This window comes from Balaenoptera physalus (assembly GCF_965194825.1).
Source record: "Balaenoptera physalus genome assembly, chromosome: 8".
Classification (NCBI taxonomy): Eukaryota; Metazoa; Chordata; class Mammalia; order Artiodactyla; family Balaenopteridae; genus Balaenoptera; species Balaenoptera physalus.
Window position 1 is genome coordinate 15417935 of NC_138887.1, and position 21023 is coordinate 15438957.

Here is a 21023-nt window from a genome sequence, read left to right on the forward strand (position 1 = left end):
TCTAAAAAAAAAAAAAAGGTTCTGATGAACCTAGGGGTAGAACAGGAATAAAGACGCAGACATAGAGAATGGACTTGAAGACACGGGGAGGGGGAAGGGTAAGCTGGGACGAAGTGAGAGAGCGGCATGGACATATATACACTACCAAATGTAAAATAGATAGCTAGTGGGAAGCAGCCGCATAGCACAGGGAGATCAGCTCAGTGCTTTGTGACCAGCTAGAGGGGTGTGATAGGGAGGGTGGGAGGGAGACGCAAGAGGGTGGAGATAGGGGGATATATGTATATGTATAGCTGATTCACTTTGTTATACAGCAGAAACTAACACACCATTGTAAAGCAATTATACTCCAATAAAGATGTTAAAAAAAAAAGTTTGTTTCACCTCTTTGGTATCTGAAAATATCAACAACATTGTTTGCTTGGTGACATTGATATACTCAAATTCAATTAAATAATGGAGCCATAAACCCATCACTCCCAATCTAGGAGGTACTGAATAGTTTCCAGAACTTCTGTATTACAGCATGCACTACCAAAGCCTCTGGGTAAGGGTAAAAATGGAGAGAAGTCTTTCAAGGCTGAGTAAATCCTGAAAGACTGACGTTTTGTTCCCTGAGGATGAACACACGTTATGCTGGGGGCAGCAGTTACAAGGACAGCAGAGACCATGACCCAGCCATGCACTAGCCTTCTGGATTTTTAATTTAATTTTTTTTTGTTCAGAATGAGCCAAGTCTTCTTTTTGACACATGTCACTATAAATCAGTGAAATGGGTTAGGTAATTTTGTCTTAATGTCTTATTTGTAGAGGATAACTTTACTACTCCAATTCTAGGAGCCAAAATATTCCGTGGATTGTGTCGCTCTTTCTTCATAAATTTCATCAGATACAGCTTCTTTTCTCCAGGCCACCAGAATCTTGGTTTCTGAAGGCAAAGTTGGATGCTTAAGCAAAAGACACCACAAGTTAGTGAATAGTGAAAACATCTGCATTTATCAACTGCTCTCTTCCAGGTTCACAGTTTACTTTGTAAACCATTATTATTACAAGTAGTAAATAAAAATTATTTGAATAGACCCGTACCTTTCATCCAAGTAAACATAGAGCATCCCCCCACCCCCAAACAATTTATTCCTTTAGAGGGTGTGGCAACTCAATTGCTTTTGTGAACACGTGTAAGCCTCTGATTCTCGGTGAACTTTCCTCCTTACTTTCACAGCAGCTACAAGTAACCTAAGAACTTGGTTATAAATTTGGCAGGAATGTTGCAGTTTGTTGCTGTAGCCCTGGTATCAACTCCTAGTCATTGTTTTCTGAAGTTTGGCACCTAAATGAAGATGAACATTTGCCATAATAATCGATTTCTCTTTTCCTCTGTATACGGGGGGGTGGGGTGGGGTGGGGTGGGGTGGGGTGTGTGTGTGTGTGTGTGTGTGTGTGTGTGTGTGTAAACCTAAGGCAAGTAGCTTCGCAAATCACCTTTTTTGGCAGGTTTCGGAATACCTCTCATCTTTTTTTCCTCCCTCAGGTGCCTTGGGAAAAGCATTTTCTACTTAAATTGAGTCTCACTTTCAGGTGTGGCTCTACACGCCCTGTTTGCTGCCTGCGCCTCTCAAGGCAAACTCTCAAAGCGGTAAGTCTCACCTTGGGTCTCCCTAGCAAGTTGGCATTTTTTGGATTAAGTGAAGGCAGCAGCAAGTTTAGAAGTTGTTGGGTAGGTGGGGGACCAGCATAGAGGATAATCATTCCTTTTTCAGAACGATAATTAATCTGATAACATTTATACGTAAGACACGTATACATAGTACAGTAAGACACGTATACATAGTACAGTAAGACACGTATACATAGTACAGTATCCAGTAGAGTGGTCGATGCCTAGTGCAGAGTGGAGTGCAGCCAGTGATCTGAGCTTTTCTGTTCCTTGAAGAAGGCTTCAAACGATGTAGTGCTGAACTGCGCAATTTTAAATTGTGTATTTGGGGAATATTTATTTTATCATGGTGATCTAACTTGTGACGATTTAGGAAAAATTCAAATTCTATAGAACTATCCTTATCTTCAAAATATGTTTGTTAATATCCTAGGTATGTGTAAATGATAAGTTTTAAGGAAAACATGGTGTCTGCTGTCATTGAAAGAAAAGTAAGCTTTAGAGCGTTGCATTCCTCATGGCGATGCCATTTAGGCAACACAGTCGAAATAGCTAATGATTCCTGATATAATGTGAAAAAACAGTGTTACACAAATAAGGGGAAGTTAAGCATAAGACTTCTATGAGAACTGTCATTTTTAAATGTATAAAATAACCCATCTGAGGTGAGCCAGACAAGGAATTAAGGACTAACATAAATGTTAAAATATTATAACATAATATTATATATCATAAATTTATTGCAATTATCCCCTGTGTTAGATATTACTGTACCATTTGCAAAAGAAACGAACAGTAGTAGAAACAGGAGTGGAATGCAGGCCTTTCTATGGAGAGTGTTTACTGTTTGCACCTGTGGGTCCTGGGGCTCCGTGGTTTGACATGATATGCCCTTCGTGTCTTCATCTATTTTTATCCAAACTGTTTTGACAAAAAAGAGAAAACTCTTGGACAAGATGTGGGCCTGAGCACAACCTTCAAGCGAAGGCATATGAGGTAAAGTGAGTGAACAATCAGTAAATGAAAACCAATCAGCAACCCAGAAAATTAGTTATTGTCAGTTTCATGTGTTTTACAGTTTATCGCAACACTTCCTCATTTTAAGACCAGCAGCATCTAGCAGCTGTCATGAAACAATTACCAGGATGCATCCAGTTCCTTTGTAAATACACTGACATGCTTTTCATCCAAAGAAGGGGTAACATTATGTTGATTCATTCCTGATTACTTGTACATAGATCACTTAAACTCACCGATGAATTTAGCAAGAGAAAAAATTTCACTCAGCTGCCATGAGGCTTCGTAAATATCAGCACTGAAAAACCAACCAGAAAAGCAGCACCAATTAAATGTGTAGCTTGATGTAGGAAGGTATGGACGAGATGACCACAATGCCTGGAATTGGGCTGTATGTGAAGCTGGGGGTTTATAATGACTGCATAGGTGATTGCAAATAACAGAATTTCTAACAGCTGTTGGACTTACTATAACACTCTTCTAGTTTGAGGCCAATCACCTAAAATGGGAAACAGGAAACTGGGAGTAAGACCAGGGCTGAGTCACTTAGGGAAACAAAGGTGGGGTGATGGGCTCTGACTAGGGACAACTACAGGGGTTCAGAGCTCAGCACTATTGGTATCTGAGGCTGATAATTCTTTGTTAGGGGAAGTTGGGGGGCGGCGCCCTGTGCCTTCTGGGATATTCATTTAGCAGCATCTTCGGCCTCTACCCACTAGATGTCAGTAGCAGCCCCCTCCCCTACTGTGACCAAAGGAAATGTCCGCAGACCTTGCCAGATGTTCCTGCTGGGCAAACCCAATGAGGTGAGAACCACTGCACACATGAGAAGCAGGCAAGCTGCTATGGGCCTAAGCATTTCAGTGTAATTACAGGATTAGCCATCATCCGTGTTCACTGAGAAGTAAAGAGATTCAATTTTAGGAGGTAAACTTGAGTGAGGGGGAAATACAAGGCATCAGTTGGTAACAGGAAGTCCAGGGTCCGCTTGCAGGATGACACAGAGAAGTAAGAAAATCAGGGATGATTTCAGTCCCTTTATCACATTTTATTGGCTCATTTCAGGGAGAATATATTCAGTAGCCTGAATTAACCAGAACTGACTCACCTCTGCCTCAGGGATTTCTGAGATAGCTGAAGGATTTTAAACCCCAATGTTGGTAGTCCTCTGGGGCCACTCCCATTATCTGGGTGGAGGAAAGGAAGCCAGAAACCCCAGCCCATTTCCACCCGTCATTCCACTGGGCCCTGGAGAACCCCACAGGGTGAATGCTTCAGGCCCCAGGCCAGTTCTTCTGACCTGAAAGCTCTAAATCCTTCACAGGATGTGGTTCAGGATTGTTTCACAAAGTACACTTCTAAGATCAGTTCTAAATGGAGACAAGGACTGTCTTCCAGCTATGACAGAAAAACATGTGGCGCTACTGCTGAGTAATTACATCTGTAGCCTTTTTACCTTCCACGTGCTTCCTATTACACTACTTAAATCGTCAGATTAAAAGACAGCCCCAGTTTCACACTGGGGCTCTGGAAAACAATATATATATATATATATATATATGGAGAAAATCAGGAGCTAGAAGCCACAGAATGAGGCTGTGGAGGAAGAGGGAGGAAAAAGGTCAGCGCCAGGGAACACCCAGGATTGGCAATTTACACAGAGACCTTGAAACCAAGGCTAATGCAGCCCCAGCAGGAGGGGCACCTCCAGGGCACAGCTGAGGCCTTCAAGTGAGAGCAGAGGAGCTGAAGTTGGTGGAATAGCCAGTAAATTAAAAGCTAGAAATGTCATATGTCACTTAGGGGCAAGATCAGAGACTGACTTTTTTTTTTTTTTTTAATTTTTTTATTGGCTGTATTGGGTCTTCGTTTCTGTGCGAGGGCTTTCTCTAGTTGCGGCAAGCGGGGGCCACTCTTCATCGCGGTGCGCGGGCCTCTTGCGATCGCGGCCTCTCTTGTTGCGGAGCACAGGCCCCAGACACGCAGGCTCAGCAGTTGTGGCCCACGGGCCTAGTTGCTCCGCGGCATGTGGGATCTTCCCAGACCTGGGCTCGAACCCGTGTCCCCTGCATTGGCAGGCAGACTCTCAACCACTGCGCCACCAGGGAAGCCCCAGAGACTGACATATTTTAATCCAAGAAATGCAAGCTGCAACGAATTCAAGTCAACAAATGTTTTTGATATTTTTCTAAGTACTTCGAGAGGTTAAAAGATGAATGTTTGCCTTCAGGGGCTTACAACCTATTAGGAATGTTTAGATAAGGTCATAATTAAAAAAAAAAAAAAAAAGAATGTTTCCACTACCAGGTATCTACCCAAGAGAAATGAAAATACGCATCCATACAAAAATTTGTAGGTAAATGTTCATAGCAGCGTTATTCACGGTAGCCAAGAAGTAGAAAAAAACCCAAATGTCTACAAACTGATGAATAAACAGAATATGGTATATCCATATAATGGAATATTATTCAGCATAAAAGAATGCAGTACTGATTCATGCTACAACATGGATAGACCTTGAACATATCATGCTAACTGAAAGAAACCAGTCACAAAGGACCACAAATTGTATTTTATTTATTTGAAGAACGCAGAATAGGCACATGTACAGAAAGAGAGATTAGTAGTCAGAGATTCGTAGTCCCCAGGGGCTGCAGGAAGAGACAGGGGAAGACCGCCCAAGGGTATGGGATTTCTTTTGGGGGTCCTGCAGTGTTTAAAGGTAGATGGTTGGTGATGGTTGCACAACCCTGTGAATATACTTTAAAAAGTACTTTAAGGGTGAATTTTATGGTATGTGTATTATCTCAGCAAAGCTGCCACCAAAAAAAAAAAAAAATCGAATTCACTTTATGCTTTAAAAGAGGTAATAAGAGGTATGGAGATAAGGTACCTCCACTTAGAGAAACGAGACGTTTCACGGGAGAGACCTCATATAAGAAAGAAAAAACTTTTTTCTGTTTTCTCCCTAGAAGGCTGTTAGAAATATAACAAGCTGTTACTGAATCAGGTCTGGCTGCTTGCCGCTCAAAAATGAATACTTGCAAATGTTGGTAGAAAGGGAAGTTGCTTTTAATCAGAATGCTGGCAATCCGGGGAGAGAGTGGACTCAGGGTCCCCCCAGAACCGCCTCTAAAGATTCTGCTTGGCCATGAAAAATTTTAAAGGGAAAACGGGAAGTCATCTCAGTTAACCATGGAGATAGGGGGTCAGAGTCATCCCCTACTGTGTGCAGGCTTATTGATTTCTTGTGATCTTTCTCTAGATGCTATCTTGTTCACACAGTTTGTTCACAAGCTAGGGAAGAGATCTGGTCATCTGTTAATTATTTATTCTTCATTTCTACTTCTTTGATCTATGGAAAAACCCAACAGATTAGGCAAGGTATTGTGTGACCCAAAGATTTGAAAGCTGTGCTTGGGCCGGAGATGAGTAGAGCATGGGTGGGGGGGCACCTGGTTTAAGGTTAGTGTCAAGACAAAAGGGACCTCCTGCAGGGAGCTCTTTGCTGCCAAAAGAGGCTTACAAAGCTTCTGTTCTAATGGGAAAATCATTTCGTGATATTGAGGGGCTAGAAAAAGAAGCCCTTCGCTGAGCAAGCTCTGAGAAGACCATGCACATTCAGACAGGGCCAGATCCAGGTAAGACGGCTCTGCTCACCCCGACACCGCAGCCAGGACCTGCCCAGACCACACAGATAGCTACGAACACACCCTCCCTTGAGGTTCCCATTCAGTGTTAGCTGCCGTCCCCAGGAGCACCAGCAGTTCTGATCTTCACTGCGTGGACCTGGGAGTTACGTAGGACAGTGGTTCTCATACCTGAGCACACATAAGGCTCACCCGCAGGCCTTGTAAAAGCCAAGAGTGCTGGGCTCTGTCTCTAGAATTTCTGAACCAGTAGATCCTGGGCTGGGCCCTGATCATTCGCATTTGCAGCAAGTCCCCAGGTGATGCTGACGCAGCGATCCAGTAGGTGACCAACATCCGGGTTGGCCCAGGACTCAGGGGGGTTCCCTGGATTTGGGGACTTACAGTGCTAAAACCAAAAAAGCCCAGGCCAAGCGGGATGAATTGGTCACCTTATTAAATCCATGGACCACACTTTGAGAAGCACTGTTTAAGGAGATCAGATCAATTTAGATTTGAAGGGTGAGACAAGGAGGAATCAAGGATGACCCTCAAGTTTCTAGTCTAAAGCAAACTGGCCCATGGTAGTGCTGGGTGGGAGGGTCCCAAACTTTGCTGCATATTGGAATCACCTGGAATCTTGTAAAAAAAAAAAAAAAAAAAATACTGATGCCAAGATTCCACCCCCAGATAATTCTGATTTTTTAAAAATTCTTTTAAATTTAATTTTTTTTTTATATTGGAGTATAGTTGATTTACAGTGTTGTGTTAGTTTCAGGTGTACAGCTAAGTGATTCAGTTGTACGTATGCATATATCCATTCTTTTTCAGATTCTTTTCCCATATAGGTTATTACAGAGTATTGAGTGGAGTTCCCTGTAGGTCCTTGTTGATAATCTATTTTATATATAGTGGTGTGTACATGGTAATTCTAAACTCCTAATTTAACCCTCCCCCCCCAACCCCGTTTCTCCTTTGTTAACCATAAGTTTGTTTTCAAAGTCTGTTTCTGTTTTGTGGATAAGTTCATTTGTATCATTTTTTCTTTAGATTCCACGGATAACTGATATCATATGATTTTTATCTTTATCTGACTTATTTCACTTAGTATGATGATCTCTAGGTCCATTCATGTTGCCGCAAAGGGCATTATTTCATTTGTTCTTATGGCTGAGTAATATTTCATTGTATATATGTACCACATCTTCTTTATCCATTCCTCTGTCAATGGACATTTAGGTTGCTTCCATGTCTTGGCTATTGTAAATAGTGCTGCAATGAACGTTGGGGTGCATGTATATTTGCAAATTATGGTTTTCTCCAGATGTATGCCCAGGAGTGGGATTGCTGGATCATATGGTAGCTCTATTTTTAGTTTTTTAAGGAACCTCCATACTGTTCTCCATAGTGGCTGTATCAATTTACATTTCCACCAACAGTGTAGGAGGCTTCCCTTTTCTCCACACCTCTCCAGCATTTATTGTTTATAGACTTTTTGATGATGGTTATTCTGTCAGGTACTAGGTGATAACCTCATTACTTTTGATTTGCATTTCTCTATCAATGAGCGATGTTGAGCATCTTTTTATGTGCTTTTTGGCCATCTGTATGTCTTCTTTGGAGAATTATCTATTTAGATCTTCTTAGGACTACTGAACTGTAAACTTTAAAATGGTTGAGATGGTAAATTTTACGTTATGTGTATTATAAAATAAATAAATATCTTTAAGAGAAGTCATTAAAAAGTAATGTCTCCAGGTGTTTCTAAGGTGTAGCCAGGGCTGTGCCCCACTGATCTAAGTGGAGGCACTCAGCAGGCAGGGGAATGATGGGTAAGCCCTGTGACTCTGTCATTTATTTCCTCACTGAGTAACTGGTGATAATCCGTAAGCAATTATTAATAGGGCACCTATTCTGGTCCAATCTGGATCTTCTTCTAGCTCCTCCTCCTCCTCTTCATTTGGGCAAGTCATTCTTGAACCCAGCTGATTTATGCTGGGAAGTGCATTTCTTCCTCTCATGACTTGATCATTGCTTGAAGATAACCCTTGGACTGAGAAAATTCCCAGAGGTTCATTTTCATCGCAGAAATGTGATGAACTGTGATACGAAGGCAACTTTGTTCCTCTCAGATGCTCTGCAACAGGTATTTCATGCTTTCTTTTCCTCCTGCCATCGCCACTACAGTTCTGCCTCCTTTCTCTCTAAATTTGAGTCCTTAGAATTCTGCAGTCTGCCTCCCTCCCATCTTTCCAAAGGAGGGAGATTTTATCCCATGGTCGGTAGATGGAAGCAGTCTTTCAGTTTGGAATCTGCCCTGTGAGTGGATTCCCCACTGGGGAAGAAACAGGAATGCCATTATATTTTCTATGCAGCACTTTAATTACCTTCAGCCATTCAGAGCCTAGATCATTTCAAGCCCTGAGTAGTAGGCTATTTACACGGGTTATAATCTCACTGAATTTGGTTTCTTTGGTTATAGAGGATAATATTTTCAGACTTTGCTTATGTTGCCTGTTCTTCTGAAAAGGATAATCACATGGTTAATGATTCCGCGTTTCTGGACAGAAAGAGCACGCAGGCAGGAGTTCTGAATCCAGGAGGACATCAGGAGTGGAAATGTCATGTTATCTAAAGTGTAGCTGGGTAATTGACCAAAGCCACATGCTCTGACTGAGGAAACGGCAACAAGAAAGCACCACCTAGAAAAAGTGCTCAGGTTCGGGCAATTTTTAGTGATGGACCTTCCTAAGGCTCCTTCCTGGATTCTCCTATAGGACTTTGCAAGGCTTTGTGTAAAGTCATTAGTCCCAAATTGCGGACTTTTATAACAGAGCTCATTTCCACATGGGGATGCTGCAGGGGGGACCATTTCTCAGTGAGTGATTTCCTTATGACATTTGAGATGCAAAATAAACCCCAAGCTATGCAAAGAGCTTGGATGACAGAATGGGAAATTTGCCTACATCAGGCTTTTCAAAACACCCTAAAAAGTCTTCATAAAGAAGCTGGCATTGAAGTTTAGGGGGGTGCTATTCAAGGCAAAGGAAACAGCATGAGAAGAGGGTTCAGAAAGCAGGAAATGGTGTACTGATGCTAGAGGGCAGGGAATGAAAGATTAGAGGGATTGAGAATGTGGGGTTAGTAGGAGAAACCAAAAACTCACTAGGAAAAGCCCTGGAGGTGAGAATGTTTAAAAAAAAAAAAAAAAAAAAATCTCATAGCGCAGGTAGTTCTATTCAATATCCTGTAATAAACCATAATGGAAAAAAATTCTCATCTGTAAGTACATGAAAAATATTTGACATTCACTGCTCTTCAAACAAAGATATTGAAATAATAATGATGAGGTATAATTTTTTGCTTTTTAAATTGACAGAGTTTTAAATGATTGTTCCCATAGGCTGTTGGTAGGGAGTGTAAATTGGGACAAACGTTCCATATGGCTCTTGACAGTAACATCAAAATTTTATATACACACAAGCATGCATATGCTCTTTGATCCAGTATTTCCTCTCCCCTTAATATATCCTGGGGAATAATTAAGGATATGAACAAAGATTTAGCAAAAATATTTATAACAGGAAAATATAAGAAAGGAAGTCCACATCAACCAATAGGGCCTTTGTTAAATAGATTCTGGTCTTGGCATTCAGAGGAATATGATCTGCTCGTTTAAAATACTGGTGCCACTGTGCTGTACACTTGAAACTAATACAACATTGTTAATCAACTGTACGCCAATATAAAAGAAAACTTAAAAAAATTTTTTTAATCTTAAAATGAATAAATAAAATACTGGTGCAGGAGAGCATCTCACCTCCTCTCCTCCTAAACCACTGAGGTGTGTGTATTCTGCCATTTACATCAAGGTCCCTTACAACAGTGAATTGGGGGCGGCCCTCTACCTAGAGAGGCATAGCTGGATCTACAAAGGGGGACACAGCTTGGATTTGTGGAAGCCCCCAGGTGGTCCTAATGTCCTTCACTGGGTGGAAATTCCCTGATGTAAAAATATTTTTGCTGGTACAGAAAGATGCCTGGGTTGTATAGACTGAAACAAGCATACAGTATGATATCATTTTTGGAAAATATTTATATGCGAGGAAAAAAGCATGGAAGAACATATAGCAAGATATTAACCACTTTTCTCTGGGTGGTAGTTCAACGGATAATAATTCCTTCATTTTGTTTTCTGATATTTCTATTTTTTCAACGAGTACATGTTAATCATATAATTAAAATTGTTTTCTAAATAAAAATGGACAAAATAGATTAACTATTGCCTTCTGTTTCTTCAAAAAATAGAAAACAAATATTTGTAAAACTTGTATACACTCATTTTTTAAGGAATTGGGCCCTGTGGGTATTTTGTGTCTCAAAAGTATAAGAACCATCAGACACACTTGAAACTAAAACAACATTGTAAATTAACTACAATTTAAAAAAGAGAGGAGAAAAAAAGACTATAGAAGAATAAGTACTAAAAAAAAAAGAAGCATCAGACAGTCACTTAAAATTGTTGACAATTATTGATTTTATCAGTGACTGACTTTAACCTCCTTTTTTTTAAACCTAGCAGAATTGAAGTTAATCATTTCCTGACAAAAGAATGCAATTTCTTTTTTATTTTTTTAACTTTTTATTATATATTGGAGTATAGTCGATTAACAACGTTGTGATAGTTTCAGGTGCAAGGCAAAGGGACTCAGCCATACATATACATGTATCCATTCTCCCCCAAACTCCCCTCCCATCCAGGCTGCCATATAACATTGAGCAGAGTTCCCTGTGCTATACAGTAGGTCCTTGTTGATTATCCTTTTTTTTTTTTTTTTTAATCTGGTAGTTCTTTTTTTTTTTTTAAATGGTAGGTTTCTGCTTTTAAGATTTATTTATTTATTTATTTATTATTATTATTTTTTTATTTATTGATTGATTGGTCGTTATGTTGGGTCTTCGTTTCTGTGCTAGGGCTTTCTCTAGTTGCGGCAAGCGGGGGCCACTCTTCATCGCGGTGTGCGGGCCTCACTATCGCGGCCTCTCCTGTTGCGAAGCACAGGCTCCAGACGCACAGGCTCAGCAGTTGTGGCTCATGGGCCCAGTCGCTCCGCGGCATGTGGGATCTTCCCAGACCAGGGCTCGAACCCGTGTCCCCTGCATTAGCAGGCAGATTCTCAACCACTGCGCCATCAGGGAAGCCCGATTATCCATTTAAAATATAGCAGTGTGTACATGTCAATCCCAAACTCCCTGACTATCCCTTCCCCCCAGTAACCATAAGTCCATTCTGTAAGTCTGTGAGTCTGTTTCTGTTTTGTAAATAAGCTCATTTGTATCATTTCTTTTTAGATTCTGCATATAAGGGATATCATACGATATTTCACTTTCTCTGACTTACTTCACTCTGTATGACAATCTGTAGGTCCATCCATGTTGCTGCAAATGGCATTATTTCATTCTTTTTAATGGCTGAGCAATATTCCATTGTATATATGTACCACATCTTCTTTATCCATTCCTCTGTCGATGGACATTTAGGTTGCTTCCAGGTCTTGGCTATTTTAAACAGTGCTGCAATGAACACTGGGGTGCAAGTATCCTTTTGGACCATGTTTTTCTCAGGGTATATGCCCAGGAGTGGAATTGCTGGATCAGATGGTAGCTCTATTTTTAGTTGTTTAAGGAACCTCCATACTGTTCTCCATAGTGGCTGCATCAATTTACATTCCCACCAACAGTGCAGGAGGGTTCCCTTCTCTGCACACCCTCTCCAGCATTTATTGTTTGTGGATTTTTTAAAAAATTTATTTTATTATATTTTATTTTTGGGTGTGTTGGGTTTTCGTTGCTGCACGTGGGCTTTCTCTAGTTGCAGCGGGTGGGGGGGCTACTCTTCATTGTGGTGCACGGGCTTCTCATTGCAGTGGCTTCCCTTGTTACGGAGCACGGGCTTCAGTAGTTGTGGTGCACAGGCTTAGTTGCTCCGCGGCATGTGGGGTCTTCCCGGACTAGGGCTCGAACCCGTGTCCCCTGCATTGGCAGGCGGATTCTTAACCACTGTGCCACCAGGGAAGTCCCCTTGTTTGTGGATTTTTGATGATGGCCATTCTGACTGGTGTGAGGTGATACCTCATTGTAGTTTTGATTTGCATTTCTCTAATAATTAGCAATGTTGAACATCTCTTCATGTGCCTCTTGCCCATCTGTATATCTTCTTTGGAGAAACGTCTATTTAGGTCTTCTGCCCATTTTTTGATTGAGTTGTTTGCTTTGATGATATTAAGCCTCATGAGCTGTTGGTAAATTTTGGACACTAATCCCTTGTCAGTCACATCATCTGCAAATATTTTCTCCCAATCCATGGGTTGTCGTTTTGTTTTGTTTATGGTTTCCTTTGCTGTGCAAAAGCTTTTGAGTATAACAAGCTTTTCTTCTTTTTCTTTTTTTAACGTCTTTATTGGAGTATAATTGCTTTACAATGGTGTGTTAGTTTCTGCTTTATAACAAAGTGAATCAGCTATACATAAACATATATCTCCATATCTCCTCCCTCTTGCATCTACTTCCCACCCTCCCTATCCCACCCCTCTAGGTAGACACAAAGCACTGAGCTGATCTCCCTGTGCTATGTGGCTGCTTCCCACTAGCTATCTATTTTACATTTGGTAGTGTATATATGTCCGTGCCACTCTCTCACTTCATCCCAGCTTACCTTCCTCCTCCCCGTGTCCTCAAGTCCATTCTCTAGTAGGTCTGCGTCTTTATTCCCATCTTGCCCCTAGGTTCCTTTTTTTTCTTTTTTTGGAATTTAGAACCTTGAACCCTGTCATTGTCATGTGAGCTTTTTTTTTTTTTAACATTTTTATTGGAGTATAATTGCTTTACAGTGGTGTGTTAGTTTCTGCTTTATAACAAAGTGAATCAGTTATACATATACATATATCCCCATATCTCTTCCCTCTTGTGTCTCCCTCCCTCCGAGGCACCCTCCCTATCCCACTCATCTAGCTGGTCACAAAGCACTGAGCTGATCTCCCTGTGCTATGCAACTGCTTCCCACTAGCTATGTAATTTACATTTGATAGTGTATATATGTCCATATATACACTACCACTCTCTCACTTTGTCCCAGCTTACCCTTCACCCTCCCCATGTCCTCTAGTCCATTCTCTAGTAGGTCTGCATCTTTCTTCCCGTCTTGCCCGTAGGTTCTTCATGACCTTTTTTTTTTTTTTTTTGGATTCCCTATATATGTGTTAGCATACGGTATTTGTTTTTCTCTTTCTGACTTACTTCACTCTGTAGGACAGACTCTAGGTCCATCCACCTCACTACAAATAACTCAATTTCGTTTCTTTTTATGGCTGAGTATTATTCCATTGTATATATGTGCCACATCTTCTTTGTCCATTCATCTGTCAGTGGACACTGAGGTTGCTTCCATGTCCTGGCTATTGTAAATAGAGATGCAATGATCACTGTGGTACATGACTCTTTTTGAATTATGGTTTTCTCAGGGTATATGCCCAGTAGTGGGATTGCTGGGTCATATGGTAGTTCTATTTTTAGTTTTTTAAGGAATCTCCATACTGTTCTCCATAGTGGCTGTATCAATTTACATTCCCACCAACAGAGCAAGAGGGTTCCCTTTTCTTGACACCCTCTCCAGCATTTGTTGTTTGTAGATTTTTTGATGGTGGCCATTCTGACCGGTGTGAGATGCTATCTCATTGTAGTTTTGATTTGCATTTCTCTAATGATTAATGATGTTGAGCATTCTTTCATGTGTTTGTTGGCAATCTGTATATCTTCTTTGGAGAAATGTCTATTTAGGTCTTCTGCCCATTTTTGGATTGGGTTGTTTGTTTTTTGATATTGAGCTGCATGAGCTGCTTGTAAATTTTGGAGATTAATCCTTTGTCAGTTGCTTCATTTGCAAATATTTTCTCCCATTCTGAGGGTTTTCTTTTCATCCTGTTTATGGTTTCCTTTGTTGTGCAAAAGCTTTGAAGTTTCACTAGGTCCCATTTGTTTATTTTTGTTTTTATTTCCATTTCTCTAGGAGGTGGGTCAAAAAGGATCTTGCTGTGATTTATGTCATAGAGTGTTCTGCCTATGTTTTCCTCTAAGAGTTTGATATTGTCTGGCCTTACATTTAGGTCTTTAATCCATTTCGAGTTTATTTTTATGTATGGTGTTAGGGAGTGTTCTAATTTCATTCTTTTACATGTAGCTGTCCAGTTTTCCCAGCACCACTTATTGAAGAGGCTGTCTTTTCTCCATTGTATATTCTTGCCTCCTTTATCAAAGATAAGGTGACCATATGTGCGTGGGTTTATCTCTGAGCTTTCTCTCCTGTTCCATTGATCTATATTTCTGTTTTTGTGCCAGTACCATACTGTCTTGATTACTGTAGCTTTGTAGTATAGTCTGAAGTCAGGGACCCTGATTCCTCCAGCTCTGTTTTTCTTTCTCAAGATTGCTTTGGCTATTCGGAGTCTTCTGTGTTTTCATACAAATTGTGAAATTTTTTGTTCTAGTTCTGTGAAAAATGCCATTGGTAGTTTGATAGGGATTGCATTGAATCTGTAGATTGCTTTGGGTAGTAGAGTCATTTTCACAATGTTGATTCTTCCAAGAACATGGTATATCTCTCCATCTATTTGTATCATCTTTAAATTCTTTCATCAGTGTCTTGTAATTTTCTGCATACAGGTCTTTTGTCTCCTTAGGTAGGTTTATTACTAGGTATTTTATTCTTTTTGTTGCAATGGTAAATGGGAGTGTTTTCTCAATTTCACTTTCACATTTTTCATCATTAGTGTATAGGAATGCAAGAGATTTCTGTGTGTTAATATTGTATCCTGCTACTTTACCAAATTCATTGATTAGCTCTTGTAGTTTTCTGGTAGCATCTTTGGGATTCTCTATGTATAGTATCATGTCATCTGCAAACAGTGACAGCTTATTCTTTTCTGATTTGGATTCCTTTTATTTCTTTTTCTTCTCTGATTGCTGTGGCTAAAACTTCCAAAACTATGTTGAATAATAGTGGTGAGAGTGGGCAACCCTGTCTTGTTCCTGATCTTAGCAGAAATGGTTTCAGTTTTTCACCATTGAGGACGATGTTGGCTGTGCGTTTGTCATATGTGGCCTTTATTATGTTGAGGAAAGTTCCCTCTATGCCTACTTTCTGGAGGGTTTTTATCATAAATGGGTGTTGAATTTTGTTGAAAGCTTTCTCTGCATCTATTGAGATGATCACATGGTTTTTCTCCTTCAGTTTCTTAATATGCTGTATCATGTAGATTGATTTGCATATATTGAAGAATCCTTGCAAGGAATGCAATTTCAACTGACCTGTTTTTTGCACCTTGGTGAGTATTATCAAAATACATTTTCTGCTTGTATTGAATTGTTCTAAAATATTTAGTGGAGATAGGTTTTAAACATATCCACCTCTTTTTTCTATACTAACACATATTCGCATGGCTCTTCTGTTGTATAATTGTGTCAACAACTAGAAAGTTCCATTCAAACATGGCCATTATCCACCCATAGCTATTTCTGTCACTCTTTAATGGAGTATTAGCAGCAGATAAATAAGACACTAAAAAAAGCAAACTACATTCAGATTCTTAATTTACACATACAATGCATTTTAATTTTTAAAAATAGCTCTGCTTTGAATGTAGCACTTATCCCAGTGATGAGGTCTCATAAAGAATTTATAGGCAAAATTCCGTCTTCTGAGTAAGCTGCAGCTCAGAACTAAAAGGCCAAATTCTCCATGACCGGGCTGTCTTTAATAAGCTGAGAATCATTTACATTAGTCATAGAGAAGATGTTTCCAACAATTACTCTCTTTGATCCTGCTTTTCTGTATCTATAACAGCCCTGCTTTGGGTGAGTACTAACTAAATTGCTTAGAACCTTCTCTTCAAATAGTCCTGCTGAATTTCTTCATGGCAGTAAACTTTAAGAATCTCCTCTTTTAATTTGGCAACTCCCAAACCCTGAGGCAAATTCTCAGTTAGCTTGGCTGGTCATGGAGCAAAGAAGAACAGCTCTAGATGGTAAAGGCTCATTTGTTCTTTGTTGAAAAATTTCTGCCTCAGAGGCAAGCCACAAGCCAGCCAGTGGAAGTGGAGACTCACTGTACTGCGCTTTCCCCCCAGGACTAGGAAGCTTAGATCTGGTCTCAAAGAGTCAGAGAAGAGTTGGTCTTGTCTACATCTGCTTTGTTTTTTGTTTTGTTTGTTTGTTTTGGCCACGCTCTGCAGCATGCGGGATCTTAGTTCCCTGACCAGGGATCGAACCCGCACCCCCTGAAGTGGAAGCGTGGAGTCCCGACCACAGGATGGCCAGTGAAGTCCCCATATATATCTTCTTTGGATGTTCTCTTTGGGACTAAAACAGTATTCAGAATCAGAAGCAACCAATCATGGCATCTTTTCCCGGCCTCTCCGTAGGATAACTTACACCTTGCCAAAGTTCTAAACCACACCACAGAGCCTCAGTGAGGCCTCCTCAATCAGGAGACCCTTCTCTCTGGAGGGAAAACCTTCAAAACTAAATTAGCTTGGGCGGAAAAGGCCTTCCTGCAACAGATCCTAGGTTTCTAAACCTAAGCTTGACCTGCTCTAACCCAAATCTCTAGGGTAGCCTGTGGTCAAACTACCAACCAGGTTAGACCCACCTCAGCTGCATGGGCATTTTCTGGTTTATAGTTTGACCATAGGCATTTATATAAATACTGAAACCTATTTAAACCCTCTGTCTTGTATTCTAACTAAGGAAGATAAAGAGGAAGGATCATAAAATTGGCCCCAGGTTTGGGGAACTGTATACAAAGTGCAAATCTTATCCAACGTGCATCCTTTGCACGTTTGCTCACTCATAGTAAATAATGTGTGTGAGTACATAAATGGTTGTGTGTGTTTATAGCCTCTAAACTCTGAAGTGAAATCTAAACTAGATGAAAACATCACATGTGTTTAAGAAAATTATAACAATATCCAAAATTACTGAGCGATCATATAATAATGGTTGTATCTATAAAATGACTGACTTTACCGAAAATCTACTGTATATTTTCTTTAAATGACCAGCTTTCCTAAATTCATTTTTAATAAGATCCTATCGCCAAGTTTTATGTCATTTTTGAGCAATACATTGATTTTCTAAAGACAGAAACATTATTCTCAAAATCAATTCCAACCTATTGCTCATGTAATAACTCAGCAGTTGAAAGCTTTAATCCAGGAAGGATATTGCTACGTCTATCTACGTTCAGGCATGAAGGTTTAACTACTTAATGTTTTTCGCCACTTTCTGCCAAGAATTTTAGACCAGAAGTTCATATTTGCTGGTAGAATATTACATGAATAATAGTTCAATTTCCCAAAGTCCTGGAATACTTTTATTTCTGTAAAGTACATGTTTGATTAAAACATGTTTGACCAAGTCAGTTTCTAAAAACATGTTCAATCTCTAAGGCAACAATTCCAATAAAAGAATTCAGGATGGAACTTGTCTAAACGAATAAAGCCCTGGAAGGGGAATCTTAGCTAATCCACACGTAGCATTAGCAGAGATTTTATACCTGCCCTTTTTGAAAAAGCCTCTGTCTATTGAAGTCCAAACTTTAGGTTAGTTATTTATCCTAGATGCCAATTCTAGGAAATAAAAGGAGATCTGGATTTGGATTGTTGGGTGAATAAAAAGAAACATCCAGGTTAACCAAGCTAGGATCATCTATTATATAATGAAATAAAGTGTGTCAGGGGCCTAACCACATCTCAAAGAGAAAGAAATATTGTGCTCTGTTTTAGTATAATAATCTTTGCAATGAGATGGAAGGTGGAAAATTCCCCATTGAAACTGACTTTTGGGCAAACTGACCTGTGGGGAAGGAGACATTATGGGTCATCTTCTTAGCTATAGAACCGTGATCTATATATGTTTAACACCTAATAATAATCACAAAATGACCATATTAACAGAATAGATGTGGGAAATGTGTACACAAGAGAAAGAACGTTATTTTTCAATAGGCTGTATTTTTGGAGGCCAGCTTGAAGGAAAGCAATCCATTAAATTCAAAACAAGTCCATGAAGAAGATTCTTTATATTTTTACTGTTGAAAAAACTGAGGAGAAACCAGGCTTATTCCACAGTATGGTAATTATTTTTCCTTTTAGGCCCATCCCTCTCACCCCTGTTTGCTGGAATCAGGACTTGGCATACATTTTCATGTCTCAAGGGAAAAGTATATAGGAGCAGCTGGAACCTGTCCTGTGTGTATTATTTTAGAGTGTGGGATTTACATGATTCACCATCCAGAGGCTGATGGGGTGTTTTTGAAGGGGGAGAGAGTTGTTTGGTTTTGTTTTTTTTTTTTTAATTTTTTGTTTTGAGGTCATTGCAAGTTCTCATGCAGTTGTAAGAAATAATACAGAGAGATCCCATTTCCCCCTATTTCCCCCAATGGTAGCATCTTGTGTAACTACAATACAATATTACAGCCAGGAAACTGACATTGAAATAATCCATTAACCTTATTCAGATTTCCGCAGTTTTACATGCTCTTGTTTGTGTGTTTGTGTGTGTGTGTATTTAATTCTATGCAATTTTATCACGTGTATAGATTCATGAGACCATACCACAGTTAAGATACGGAACAGTTCCATCACCTCCAGGATCCCCAGTAATACTCTTTTATATCCACACCCACCTCTCCCCCCTCCCAGCCTCCCTCACCCCTGGCCACCATGAATCTGTTTTCCAGCTCTAGAATTGTGTCATTCAAGAAATGGAATTATGTAGTACATAACCTTTTAAGATTGGCGTTGTTTACTCAGCATCATTCCTTGAAGATCCATCCATAGTGTTGCATGTATCAACGACTCCCTCCTTTTTATTGCTGAGTACTATCCCATGGTATGGATAGACCACATTTTACTTAACCATTCACCCACTGAAGGACATCTGGGTTGTTTCCAGTTTGGGGCCATTATAAAGATGCTATACAGATTTTTGTGAAAAGATACTTTAATTTCTCTGGGATAATTACCTAAGAGTGTAATTGCTAGGTTGTATGATAAGCACATGCTTAGCTTTATAAGAAACTACCATACTTCTTCCCAGAGTGGCTGTTCCATTTTACATTCCTACCAGCAGTGTATGAGTAATCCAGTTTTCCACATCCTCTCCAGCAGCTGGAGTTATTACTGTTTTTTATTTAGCCATTCTGATAGGTATATAGTGCTATTGTGGTTTTGATTTGCGTCTCCCTAATGGCTAATGATGTTGAACATCTTCTCAGGTGCTTACTTGCTATCGGTCTGTCTCCTACAGTGAAATGTCTATTCATGCTTCTTGCCATTTTCTACTTGGATTGGTTTTTTAATGTTGAGTTTTGAGAGCCCTTTATATATTCTAGATCAAGAGCGTTGTCAGATATGTGATTCGTAATTATATTCTCCCAGTCTGTAGCTTGCCTTTTTACCTCTTCACAAAGTTTTTAATTTTGATGAGGTCCAGTTTACCAATTTTTCTTTTTACTGATCATGCACTTGTTGTCAATTCAAGTGTGTAACTTTAACATAATGGAGTAAACCCTGCAGACAATCCACGCAGGCAGGAAATAGTTTGGATTACCGTGCCCACCCCACATTCACATATAAAGATTTAACAGTTATCTTAACTCAGAATTTAACATTTTAAAACAAACAGAACTTTAAAAATCATTTTTAAACCAAGATTTAAAGATACTATCTCAGAGGCTACACGTGAAAAGTAAAGAACTGAGGTGACAGTTGAGATAGAGCTGCTCTTTAATGCTCTAGCTCACCTGTGACCGAAACCTTCATGACAGATCTGTTGGACAGCAGGTACCAACGGCTAAGTGTACTATACAGGCTGAAACTCCCACCTGTCCCATCCTTTATCCCAAAGGGGTATGATTTGGTCCATGGTGTATCTGAACCCAGCAATTCAGGTTGTAAAGGGGTCAGTTGAATTTATATATTTTAAGAGAAAGTTATTTCCCAAGGAATTCTTAAATTCTCCAGTTGATTTTCTCCATGTTTGAACAACAGGTATAAGAGGCAGGATTAGGATTCTCCTTCCTCATGTCTATGCATTCGTCTTTGTTATTTGCCCTAAAATGACACATAGAGAATTCCCAGCGAATGGAGGCTGTCTCAGGTCAGGTCTCCCAGAAGCAGAGCCTGAGACAAGGATTTGTGTGCAAGTGATTTATTGAGGGAGTGCTCTGAGGAGGGAGAGTGAGGGGGGTGGAGGCAGGATGGGGTCCCATCAGGAGTCTGGCTTCAACCTCCTCCCAGGAGAACTTCTGAGCGTAAATTGCACCACAGAGTGGATCCCAGCCTGAGGCAATGACTGGGAAATATGTATCTATCAGTCACTGGCTACCAGCTGGGCCAGGTGGGAACATGAGCACAGATGTCATAACCTCCCAGGCTAAGAGATTTCCATCAGGCTGAGGGTGCCAACAGCATCCACCACCAGGATCTTAATAATCACAGAACTAGTATTAAAAATACACGGACTGTTAACTCTCCCACTTAACCAGTTGCTTCTCTAAGCCTTCTGCTACCCTTAGACTGCCTCCTCTGTCCTGTTTGTCATGATCAAGGGTTGCTCAGTTACATGGAAGCTCAAGATGAATGCAACAGAGGTACCTGTCGCCC

The 21023-nt window shown here is 40.1% G+C and overlaps 1 protein-coding gene across 1 annotated transcript in view; it reads left to right on the forward strand.

Annotated features, from left to right (window-relative positions):
- The first annotated feature begins 13514 nt into the window (after positions 1-13514).
- LAMB4 (laminin subunit beta 4) overlaps positions 13515-21023 on the forward strand; it is a 109868-nt gene continuing 102359 nt past the window's right edge. Inside the window, 1 exon segment of the mRNA XM_082473916.1 lies at positions 13515-21021. Coding sequence (XP_082330042.1) covers positions 20983-21021 — 39 coding nt within the window. The 5' untranslated portion in view covers positions 13515-20982.